General features: G+C 38.9%; 1 protein-coding gene across 3 annotated transcripts in view; it reads right to left on the bottom strand.

Moving 5' to 3' along the window:
- Nucleotides 1-501: 501 nt before the first annotated feature.
- The window catches only part of ERICH3 (glutamate rich 3), a 107,201-nt gene continuing 94,436 nt past the window's right edge, over nt 502-13,266 (bottom strand). For 2 of the 3 annotated variants that reach the window (XM_080657964.1, XM_080657962.1), the window contains 3 exons: nt 9,528-9,653; nt 3,359-5,700; nt 502-1,066 (listed from right to left, as the gene is read on the bottom strand). In XM_080657964.1, coding sequence (XP_080514090.1) covers nt 3,377-5,700; nt 9,528-9,653 — 2,450 coding nt within the window. In that variant the 3' untranslated portion in view covers nt 502-1,066; nt 3,359-3,376. Of the gene's footprint in view, nt 2,669-3,358; nt 5,701-9,527; nt 9,654-13,266 lie in introns of all 3 variants that reach the window. The other variant, XM_080657963.1, reaches the window with a different exon arrangement.

Raw genomic sequence — 13,266 nt, forward strand, 5'->3', positions numbered from 1 at the left:
ATGAGGGCATGCGGCAAGGGGGTAGGGGAGGCTGGGGGAAGGTCAATGGGGAAAAAAAGGAGATATATGTACTACTATATGTAATACTTAAACAATAAAAAAAATAAAATAAATAAATATAAAAAAATAAAAATAAATGTGTACAGTACTAGTAGAGGTTCACCTATAGTATCTTAGTGTATTCCTAGAAGGTAATGTATGTGTTAAAATAGAGTTTGGAGGAAGAAGACCTGAGGTTGACCATAACTTTAAACAAGCCACTTAACTTTATTGAGTTTCTACTTATCTGTGAAATACTGACAATAATTTTCCTCTGAATGATCGCATGTATGTGAAAAACATGTATGAATGCAAACAGTCAGTATAAACACATATACTCAAAAATACAGTCCAGTGAAACTAATCCTCTCTTCTCTGCTTTATGGAGTTTAAATTTTGTAAGAAAAAGGCAAAGACAATTTTAAAAATTGAGTCTTATTTATAAAGAACCATTCACATGTCTTATCTGTAAATACATGGTTTATTTATGATTTTAATAATGAAACTAGGAAAAATCAGTTCAATAGAACATACAAATAATTTTATCAACATAGTATTTGCTGAGAAAGAATCCATTTGGTCAAACTATCACAACACTGAATTTCACAGTTAAACCCACATGCAGATTGTAGAATTATATTACAGAATCTTTTAATGAAATGTATTAAATATAAAAATAATCCAATGCAATTTCCATTTAACACATTGTACCAAACGCCTTCTTCAATAGAATTAACAGGTTTACAGTCTTTCCCATAAAGTGCTATGCATTCAAAGTGCTCTGTAGCATTGAGGTTGAGATCAAGGAACAAATACTATAGAGTTCCATTGTAATGCAGGTCAGTAATCAATGAAATCAGATGTAATGTAGATGAAATTCTCTCAGAGGACAGAGATCTATGATGTGCCATCAGTGACACATGCTCAATAGGGCATGGGGCTGAAGGACTTCATATACATGTCATCATAGCCATAATAAAAATGAGTTTAAAGTTGAATTTATCACTTTTAGAGTGAGTACCCTTTCCTAGAAAAAGAAAAATAGAAAACAGAACAAGTGATAGACATAAACAAAGAAAAAGTTCACAATATTTCTACCATCCATTTTTTGACTGACACAAAATCCTCAATTCAATCAATTGTCCACGACAGCATATTTCAGACATTAGAGCACATCAGAATTAGGAAGGCTTGTTAAAAACCACCCATTGCTAGACCCCACCCACAGAGTTTCTAATTTAATAGGAATAACATGAGGACAGGAATTAGTATTTGGGACAGTTCCCAGTGATGCTGATAGCTTGATCACATTTTGAGAATCACTGTAGGCAGCCAGCATGGATTATAAAATGATTTAGGGCAGCAGCTCTCAATTCTGACTACATAGTTGAATCAACCAGATTAAAAAAAACAACTGATGCCTACTCCCATCTAAAGCTAATTAAATCTGAATCTTTGGGGTGGAACCAGGGGTTGAATCATTCATGCATTCAGGAAAATGTCTCATGAAAGTCTAATGTGTAGTCCAGCTGGAAAATCACTGTTTTAGGAAATTTTCTTTCACCTCAGGTGGAGAAGAAAAGATAGCCAGACATATGTGCCCTTTGGGGTATTGGTATATGAACAAAGACATCTTCAAGGAAATCAAAATCTTCAGTAGGCACACTGATACACAGCTATTGCTAGTAATATCAGGGAGTAATTCAGAGAGTGATTGTGACTGTTGATTTACAATGCACTCCAAGGTTATTTCACAAGTTTGAAATAACAGAATATGGGAAGGTGAGCATTCTAATTTAATCCAACTTTCTTTTCTATTGAATAACATCAACCAAACAGTCTAGAGTCTAGAATGTTGGTATATGTGTTGATGTGCAAGGTTTACCTCATTTCACTCAGCTCAATTATTTACTACTATGATTAAAATTTGAGTAGCCCCACAAATAAGGCCCCTAGGGACAAAATCTCACAAGCATTTACCAGTCTACCTCAAGAAGCAAAACTACAGAAACACACACAAAAAACAACAGGCATTTTGAAATAATATTTCCATTTTATATCACCCTTCTGGCATAAATAGAAGGAATGAATATTTGTAAGTGATTACACATGGCATGGGATCATTTTACAGGTTCGGGGCAATCTTTAGTATTGAGTGTACATAGAAGGATCTTTAGAACTCATTTTCACAGATGGAGTCATTAAAGCCCCAAGCCACAGTTTTTAAATAAAACTCTCATGTATGAAACTGAGAGTAATATTTGATTATAAATAAAAAGGAATTACACAAACCCTAGATGTCAGAACTGGGCCTTTCAGGTGATCTTTGGTAAAAGTCAGGCATTGGAACACTATGAATTTGATTTGCATATAGACGCCTCAGCTATGTTGAATGTGTGACTGCCTCAGAGTCCTTTATTAGAAACCACTGCCCATAAGAAGGGTCCTACATATCTGCCAGGTATTCTCAAGGTGCTTACTGTGCTTCCGACCAGAATGACACACTAGAAACCAGCTCAGATAAGCACAGTCAGTTTACTTAATAAAGATAAAATCGAAAGTCCTGGCAAGATGCTTGGGTGAATTTTTCTCCATTCTTGAAGTCTTCCAGAAGACATCTTTAAAATATCTTAAAAAAACAATAAAAGAAATAGTAGAACTATGAATATAATCGCTCAGGATAGTAGAAACTGGACACTAAAGATATGGAGGCATCAAGGAAATAGCAGGCAAAAAAGGAAATGTTAAAAATAATTTTGGTCTTGTTACCACCTTTAATATTTTACATATATTTTATGTATATTTCATATCTTAATATTTTAATTTCTTTTATATATGTATGGCTCTTTATGTATACATATATATTAATTTCATAAAACTGCAGAAATTAAGGAATGGAGCCCATTTAAGGGCAAATAATCACAGCCATTCCTTTCAACACTAAAAGGGGAATGAATTCTGGAACAGTTTGCTTTCTTTCCTTCTGTGGTATGTCCCTGGGGCACCTTCACCTCTGTATTGCACCTTTGGGGCCCTGTAAGGGAGATAAGAATCTCACTGTTTCAGAGAGCTATGCTTGCAAAGGCAAAGGATGTGATTTAGAGATGCAAAGGGAATAGAGTGGGTCCCTGTGGATGCTTTGGCGCCACCTCCATCTTACCCAGCCCAGGCCTGATAGGCTGGGTGCTAAGTAGCACAGAACTGAAACCTGTGTGCTATGTGTATGCAAGGACTGATAAGGGATGAGCCAGCCCAAAAGAGAGGGGACCCAAGGTGAGGTATCTACTTAATCTTGCAAACAGATCAGGCCTAAACTCACCATCTGCCATGCAGTCTCTTAGGCCTTCTTGCTGTTCAGGGAAACATCTGTGTTCTCGCTTTCTCTTTGCACTGTGTGCTCTTGTTTCTCTTGGATTCCAGGGCAATTGGCTTTTCCAGGGAATATTTCCACATCCTGTAGACTCTCTCTACTCAGCTCTGACTCTGTCTGTTGGGATAATCCCAGTCTGATATCTTCAGCCTTGCCTGACTCCTGCCCCCCACCATGGCTCCCCATCTCTGCTTCCCCTCCCTTTTGATCTGGCCCTAGCTGAGGGGCCTTCTCTTTCAGGTCTGAAGATTCTCCTAGAGCCCCCACCTCAGCCTCTGATGCCCCAGTCACTGTCACCTCCTCCACTGCTGGCATCTCCTCCACTGCTGGCACCTCCTCCCTGCTCAACGCTATTTCCTCTGCCGCCACCTTCTCTACAGATGCTGTTTTTTCTAGTAACTCATCCACTTTGTGCCAAGTTTTCTCATCAGCAACATCTGAAAAGGAGGAGGCTGTATTTGCTTCTGTTTTTCCCTCAGCTGTCTTCACATCTGCCAACACCTCTCTCTTCTCGTCAGCCATTCCTGCCACTCCTCCTTCCTGGAGATCTTCTTTAGCCACAATCATTCTTCCTTGTAAGCTCCCAACCCCCTCTTTGTGCCCATTCTTCATTGCTCCTGTCCCCAGAGAGCACTCTTGATCCACCTCTTCCTCTGGGTCCTCATCCATCACTTCCTCACTTAACTTTTCTACCATCATGGACTCTTCTTCAAAAATATCTTCTTGGATCATTGCTGTGGCCCCCACTCTTTGTTGCCCTTGTAAAGACCCTTCCTTTTCCCTTTCCAGTCCTGCAAGGACATCTTGATCTTCGGCTGTGCACTCCTGGGCATGTCCTGCTGGGTCACTTTCAGGAGCTCCTAACATACCCTCTCCCTCAGGGCCTGGCCCTTCGTCCTGATCTGAGGGAGCCACCTTCTCACCGTTCTCCCTGCAGAGCAGCTCTACTCTGCCTTTATGCCCTGTGTCTCCAGCTTCTCTTAGTCTTTCCCCTCCTCTCTCTTTCCCCCCACCTACTGTATTTTCCAGTGACTTTTCAAATCCAGGTGCTGCTTCAAGCATGGCCACCTCCCTCTCTCTTGGTGAATCATCCCCTTGTGGGCCTGTGTCTTCAGACCATTCAGGACCCTCCAGGGGTGCTGCATTCTCAACATCACACTTCGTTTCATCTGGGGGTCCCGGAGTCTCTTCCATGGGTCTTACTTCCTTCACAATTTCCCCCTCTTCCTCTTTAAACTTTTGTTCTTCTGCTAAAATATCTTCATCCTGAAGAGCATTTGCCTTTGTAACCTCTTCTCTTTCAGATTCAGTTTCACCCAGAGGTGTTCTTCGCCTCTCAGCTTTCCTCCTCTGTCTTGCTGCATCTAATTCCTCCGGTAATCTTTCTTTCTTATCATCTTTCTTATTAGATTCTACCTCAGTCTCAACATCCTTCCTTTTCTCAGCTTTCTGACAAAGTTCTTCCAAGCTATCCTCCGAAATCCTCATCCTGGTTGTTTCAGCCTTCTCAGAAGTGGAGGAGCTCAAAGGTGTTTCGGTTCTCATAACTGTCTTCCTCACTTTGGCTGGTTCCTCGCCTCCAAATACTGCCTCTTCTGAACCATCCTCTCTCTCAAATGCAGTGTCATCCTCAGGTGCCATGTCCCCTAGGTCTATGGATGCTTCCTCTTCACTGTCCTCCATGTCTGGCTTTTCAGAGCCTGCCTCACTCTCAGCCACCCCTCTCTCAGCCTCTCCCTTCTCCAGCGTCACAGCCGGAAGGGCTGCTACCTCCTGAACACATTCTGAGATCTGAGCTGCAGCGTTGCTGGCAAACACTGCCTTCTCTGAACTCTGCTCCTCTTCAGAAGCTGCCTTCTCTGTCTCCAGCACTGTCTGCATCAAGGCCTGCTGTTCAGGAGCCTCTTCTTCATTCAGACTTCCAGAGGCTCTTGCTGCTTCTTTTCCCATTTGGTTTAACCCCTCTTCATCCAGCTCTCTAGCCCCTTCTGCCTCTGCCCCGCTTGCTATGCCCTGATGGATCTCCCTTTCCCCAGTAAACAGTGCTACTAGAGCTGGCTGCTCTGCTGTTGGCTTCCACTCCCCCAAGGGAACCTCATTAATCCCTGCTTTACTCCCTAGTGTTACACCCTCTTTTTCTTCCAGTGTGTCAGCATCCTTGTGTTGGGGAACCTCATCTTCTTCCACTGCTTCTTCCTTCTTCACTGTGCACATTTCTGATGCAACTGGCTTGGATTTCTTGTTTGAGGTGAGGGCTGTGCTTTCTTCCACCACAAAAATCCTGTTCGGTACTATAAAATAAGGTTAGAAAACAAGGTGACTTTAATCAAGATGCACAGAGAGGAGATATTATATGTAATATTATGTACTATAAGGGGTATTATATATAATATCAAGGGACCATTGATATTATATATAAAACATTTCTCTTTTCTATGATGATATCAACTATAACATGCATCAAAATGGTTTTTCATGATGAAAAGAAATGCTATCAAATTTAATGGGTACATTGATATTAAAGAAAAATTGAACATCAGAAATGTTGAATACAAACAAAAATTCCATGTCTTAGAATAATAAAATCTCTCTCATACACACACACACACACACACACACACACACACACACACACACACACCACCCCTCCTACTTTCATTTGAAATATTAGGAACTGCAAAAAAATTATACAATAAAAAGTCTCCAAATGGATTTCTTATTATTTAACAAGTACATATATTTCTATTGAAATGATCTACATAAAATAAAGGCATGTCACACAACTCACCCAAAGCATTTTAATTTTCATACCATAAAACAATACTTTGAAAGGTAAGAGTTTGCTTCTAAAATGGTTATCTTAATAGTTTTTATCAATTTACATTTTTTTCACTTATAGATGACACTGGACTAGATGTTATAAAATAAGTTATCATACTAGGGTGTCAACCTCCAAATTATGTCAATCTATAAATAGGCAAATGTGTCTTTCTCATTTATTTATTTGCTTGACTTTTTGAGTAGCCATTTCACCTCCTATCCTATTACCAACAATCCACCAGAAACCTAAAGCCCTGATCTTATTCACATTTTCTGTAGTCTGATACCCCACCCAGGACAGTCTTATCACTCCATTTCCTCTCCTAATACAAAACATGGATGTCCTTTCTTGCATTCCCTCTGTCTCTTGTCAGCTATTATTAGAAACCATTTTGAAGGTAATAACTGACATTACATTTTCCTTAAAAATGCATTCAGAAGGTATCTTTTAATGTCTTCTTTCAAAGTAATAACACAGAAATTTCAGGCCTATCAACAGAGTTAGTGTTGACTTTTATAGACTGTCCTCAGCATATCATAGTGGTTATTTATAAAATTGTACACAGAAGGTCCCAGAGGAAACTGTTGAACCAAATGTTCACTCATAGAACATGCAGCCAATTCACCTAAAATAATATTGTCCATTTTATTTCATTACAGATTATTTTCTGATTTAAAACAGTGAGAAATTACATAGCATGCCAAGTCTCTTTAATAATATATCTGCTGTTATTCAAATTCCTACATGAAATATATTAAAATTCAGTTATGAAAGACATTTAAATAAAGTCCTCTGTTTTGCTAAACTGGCCTCTAAAATTATGGATTATTTAAAGAACTTTCAGGAAAACAGGGGAATAAAATTGCCTACCCACCACGTAATAATATACTATGCCTAAATTTAAAAAGAGAAAGTACTAATGGCATCCAGCTGAGCTATTATATGAACACACACTGTTGGGGAGTCAGACATGACATTCCCAAAGCAAGGGAGAAGGAGTAATTGAAGCCCTTCTAAGAAATATCAGTACAAAAATATGACATGTTTTTTGATGGTTACCTCACGGGCTTTTGAAAGAATGACTATAAGAGAGCAAGCAATATTCACAAAGAGGGGTAATTTGGTTTAGTGGAATGAGTACATACTTGGGAGTCAGACAGACCTGGGTGAGAATGCCACCCCTGTCACTTACTAGTTGTATGAACTTGGGAAATAATGCCTCGCTAAGCCTTCATTCTCTAATCATAACATAGAAATAGAAAAGAATTTCACAGAATTCTTATGACAGTAAACCATAAAATGATTAGCACAGTGCCTGACACACAGAAAGCCCTACAAAATCTTCCTCCCATATTTCCCTCCCACTGCTTACAATGTATTATATGTTCTTGCTTTAAGCGGATTTGATCTAACAACTACTGTGCCTGCATTGTACAACGTTTGGGGAACTCCTCAGGTTTAATGCCCAGTACAAAAGATTTGGATTCTCCAAGCACAGGGTCCTTGTCATACAATTCAGCCCACTGCATGTTCAAATGTCACCTGGCCCTCTTCACATTGCCTAGGGGGAATGGGAGCTCAGGAAAACAGCATAAGTACAAATATTCTAGCTACTGCTATTTTTTTGTGAATAACAAAGTTTCTTTTCTCTGACCTAGAAGTCTTGGATGTTCTGCTAGCATTCATGAAACCAAGGCTGGCTAACTTGTTTGCTTAAAAATAGAGTAAAATCTCAAATACCTCACAGTGCTTGATGACTACCATTAAAATTTTGAGGTGGGGGTAATGTGACCATCTTATCTAATAAAAGAGTAATATGCAAATTGACCATACCTCTGCTACACCAACAAGCCACGCCCACCAGCCAATCAGGAGCTAGTATGCAAATTAACCCAACCAAGATGGCTGCAGCCACGGAGCAAACAGGAGGCTTGGGTTTCCCTAGCTATGGAGGAAGCCAAGCTTCCTGCACACCCTGGCCGGCCCAGGCCTCAGCTCAAGGCTACAAAGTTTCAATTATAGAAGATAAATAAATCCCAGATACCAGGGCTTCCACTTGGGTCACTGGGGGCTGTGGCCGGCCTGCAAACCACCACAGGCCCCTCGCCCAGGCTGCCCCACACCCCAAGGGAACCCCCACCCTGATCCAGGACACCCTTCAGGGCAAACCAGCTGGCCCCCATCCATGCAGCAAGCCTCTATCCTAGCTAATAAAAGAGTAATATGCAAATTGACCATCACTCCAACACACAAGATGGCTGCCCCCATGTAGTCAAATATGGCTGCCCCCATGTGGACATAAGAAGGTCAGCAGGGGAGGGCAGTTGGGAGGGACCAGGCCTGCAAGGGAGGGCAGTTGGGGGCGATCAAGCCTGCAGGGGAGGGCAGTTAGGGGTGACCAGGCCTGCAGGGGAGGGCAGTTAGGGGCAAACAGGCTGGCAGGGGAGCAGTTAAGCATCAATCAGGCTGGCAGGGGAGTGGTTAGGGGCAATCAGGAAGGCAGGCAGGCGAGCAGGTAGGAGCCAGCAGTCCTGGATTGTGAGAGGGATGTCCGACTGCCCGTTTAGGCCTGATCCTACCATGATCAGGCCTAAACGGGCAGTCGGACATCCCTTGAGGGGTCCCAGATTGGAGAGGGTGCAGGCTGTGCTGAGGGAATTTCATGCATTGGGCCTCTAGTATGATGAATAAAAAGAATACACCTCCCCCCGCATAAACATATATTCAAATCAAGGTATTTTTGAAAAAGTCACCCACTAACAAATGGGAATCCTGATTTCAAGGACAGAGGATGTTTGAGCAGATATGCATGAGTTACGTCTGTTGGGTCACTCTATTTGGCAGCTTGAACGCTCAGCATCAAAAGCCTGGTCATATGCTGATGGCAATAAATTATTTCCTAATTTTTAAAATATATAGAGTTCAAATAAGTCATTCTGAAGTGTGCCTTGGCTATCCTGTCTTCAACCCTCCTATTCAGTCAACTAACAGGGAGGCAGTCTATAAAAAAAAAGACTGGATCTGAAAATCCCTATTAATGTTTTTTATAATCCAAAATTCCTTTTTTTTTCATTCTAGGAACCAATGTATTCAAAAATTAACATTTACATCTGTTATCAGCTTGAAAACTCCCCTTGAGGCCTCTCAACCCCTCTTGCCATCACACTCATCAGTTAAAAAGAAAATAGACTTGGAAGAGGAGGAACAAAGATAAAAAGATGGAAGATGGAAATGGGGCTGACTTTGGCAGAAAATTTCTGAAGGTTGCGTTTTTTTTAGGTAATGATGTGCCCTTACCTGCATCTGTGTCAATCTCCAGTTTGGTCAAGAGCTTCTCCTCCTCATCTGTGCTGTTAACACCAGACTTAGCATCATAGGGGTAGTGGCAGTGAGGTTCCACAGCTCCACCTAATATCTGTCCAACTGATTGCAGATTATATGAAATATCAAGAGGTATAAAAACAGGTCATGGGACCATTGCTATTTCACATCATTTCAGCATATGGGATTAATTTTAAAGCATTCACATGAATATGTGACCTTGTTTTTAAAATCTATTAATTAAATAGTTCCAAGCTATGGTTTTAAAAAGAAAAGATAATAGATTATGAAGTAGAGATACCCATGCAAAGAAATGCTTGCATTAAAAAAAAAAAAATGACAACAGCCAGAAGCAGTGACAGATATGCCAAATGCACATGCAATAGAATGATTGGAAAAGGAGTTTGGTTGCCTTTTACTTTCCAGAAAGGTGTGTTATGGCTTTTAGAACACCAATCACCACTATTTTAAATTGTTAAAACTACCAGAGCTGACTATACTACTTTATTCATTAGTAGATTTTAGTGATTTGACCTCAATACTCATTCCATGTGAACAGAGCAAAAAAGCTATTGCAAGATTCCTATAAATTTGACATTAAAAGCTGTTACAGAAATTCCTGTTATCTGCAGGTGATTACTAGCACAGAATCTCAAGAACATAAAGACCGAAGTTCAAGTCCCATACTCCATACTAACTGTGTCATCATGGGCAAGTTTTTAGCCTCAGTTTACCCATCTGTCAAATAGAGGTACATTTACTCAATGATTATTGGGAGGATTAAATACAGGGGTTGGCAAAAGTAGGTTTACAGTTGTGAGTACATGAAACACAGTTTATTCTTATATTTTATTTATTGATTATTGTATTATTTTCCACACAAACAACTGTAAATCTACTCCACCATCCCCCCATTAAGAAAAATATATATGGAGCATACTTATCTTTCACTATTAGCAAGTGCTTAAGCACTTAATAAACAATAGTTATGATCATCATGATGATGAGCATGGGTATTATATGTAGCATCACCCAATGTGGTATGATTCTAGACAACACTGTAATATAAATTAAGTCTTTAGTTTCTGACATGTCCCTGTCTCCATTCATTGCCTATCATCTGATGACCCATGTCCCTAATTCCCTGACATCTAGCATTATACTACTTTATGGTTAACAAAGCTCACTCAAGTAACACTCAATCTAGACCTGCCCTCCTAGATCAAAACATGAGCTCTTCAAAGTACCCTTGCCTTTCTTCCTCTCCCCTTCCCTTTTTCCTTCCTTCCTTCCTTCCTTCCTTCCTTCCTTCCTTCCTTCCTTCCTTCCTTCCTTCCTTCCTCCTTCCCTCCCTCCCTCCCTCCCTCTCGCCTTCCCTCCCTCCCTCGCACATTTCCTCCTTTCTTTCATACTTTCTTTCCTCTCAGATATTCTGATTCATTTGAAGGACTTTGAGAAAAACATAACTAGAATGTAGTCTCTTGCTTGGTTTAAGGTGAATTCTAAGTTAGTTGCTTACTGAACCCTCTGTGTTTAGAAACAGAGTATAATATCTGTCTTATTAGCTTTGGGGCAGGAGGCAAAGGAATGACTTAACTACATAAATCTTAAAGGAACAAGAATGGAAATGAGAAGAGGTGCATCATATAGTTCAAATGTATTCCCTTTAAAAGTTTTTGAACATCAATTTTCCTCATTCATATAGTATTCCAAATAAAAATGTTTTTTAATAGTTTAGAGATGACATCAACTTATGAAAATTAGGTTATAATTGAGTTTGTTATCAAGTCAACCTTTATTTTAGGAACTTTAGAAACATAGTACATATAAGTTAAATATCATCTTCCTCATTCCAATAATGTTAACACTGCATAACTAGAGTTTAAATAAGCAGTGTTTTAGGTTTTTGCATATAAATCTGCTTGGCTGACTGAGCATTAGAAATCCCAAGGATGGTAGAAGAGGGCAAAGGGAGGAAGTCTGATTTTGTAACAAGTACTCGGAGCTTTGTTTCATCAGAGCCAACAAGACTAAGGTTTATTTCCAAGTAGTCCATAGGCTGTAAAGAAATATGGATTATTACACAAATATCAAATCATTATGTTGTATACCTAAAATTAATATAATGTATTATACCTCAATAAAATTTTTTAAGAAATAAGTTTACACTAATAATAAGCAATAATGAAAATAAATAATTAGCAGCTATTGAACCAAAAAATTATTCTAAGAAGCCAAACAGCACTAGCATAATCTGAACATTACAACTCACTCAGGATTGACAGTGTAGCATGAAGTCCCTCTGTCTCAGGACTATAACCACCACTTGCCCATGTCTGCTGGCTTGCGCTTGGAGGGTTACGCTTTGGAAGTAGATGAAAACCTGTACAGTTAGCTGTTGCCTGCTTCTGATTCAGCAAGAATGAGACCCTAGCCTGAGCATCAAGGACTTATTAGGTGTGAGACCAGCAAATGCCTCACTTGGTCATTTTTTCCCCCAGTTCTTGTGAAACTGAACCTTAAAAGCAAGAATTTGGCCAGTGTCCAACCTTAACTACTTTTGACCTGTCATAAGGGCGGACTGCATGCTGAGACTCCCAGACCAGCAATCACTTTGTTCTCTCTAGTTAGCCCTTCATCCCTCAAGGTTCCTCTCTTTTACCTCTCCATAAAGATGACCATGAAAAGCAAAGGTCATTGTCAGATCTCATAGCTTTTGTAGCAAAACGGAAGAGGGTCATATAGCGAATTTCTTAGAAAAGCCTTTTTGTCCACTCAAATGATATAGGATATTTTAAGATGTTTTTTAAACACTAATATATTCTTGTGTTTTTATTATAAAAGCGTATATTTTAAAATAATATATACTGTATTTTCCCTAAATATAAAAGTAGTACATATTCATTATCTAAAGCTTAAATAGATAAAAAGTACAAAAGAGAAAATAAAAATTGCCCTAACTCAGAAAGAACTATTAGTTAACATTTTTATGGATTTTTGAGTATTTTTTACTCTACTGAATATAGATAGCATTTTGTATCCCATTTTATTCATGTAGCAATATATTGTGACCAATTCACATACCATTAAATAAAACATTTCCTCAATAACTGCATAAAATTTTCTAATGTTTACTAAAATTTGGTTAACAAATTGCCTATTTGATATTGAATTATATTCTTTTGTGTGTGCATGATTATAAAGCTATATTAAATACTACTTAAAATCATTTTTTAGTTATTTTTTACTATTCCCTTAAGATAAATTTCCAAAGTTGAAATTGTTGGGCCAAAGAGCATGATGTTTTTAAATGCTTTTGATAAATTTCTATCATTCTTTAAAAAAGGAGGTATCAATGAGCAATTTTACTGATAATGATAAATGGTCTTATGTCCCTATACTATTGGCAACAATGTCACAATTTCCACCAATTCTTTCTATATTTGATAATTTAGTAATTAAGAAGTGGTGGCAAGAATATGGTTTTCAATATTAGTAGGCAAGCTTTCTAAATTAATTCCCTTTCCTCTGCTTGTTTTGAAACAAAACAAACAAATTCCATCTTAGAACATGCTAAGAATCCTGAGTAATTCAGTAACAGAAGAAAGTTTTACCAAAGACTTTTCATCTGAATTTTAAGAATGTAAAAAGGCCATAAAAGCAGAAAAACTATATATCCAAGTTTGTTTCAAGTTCCTGGTAACCTTGAAAACTA

The sequence above is a fragment of the Plecotus auritus genome, assembly GCF_963455305.1.
Source record: "Plecotus auritus genome assembly, chromosome: 2".
NCBI lineage: Eukaryota > Metazoa > Chordata > Mammalia > Chiroptera > Vespertilionidae > Plecotus > Plecotus auritus.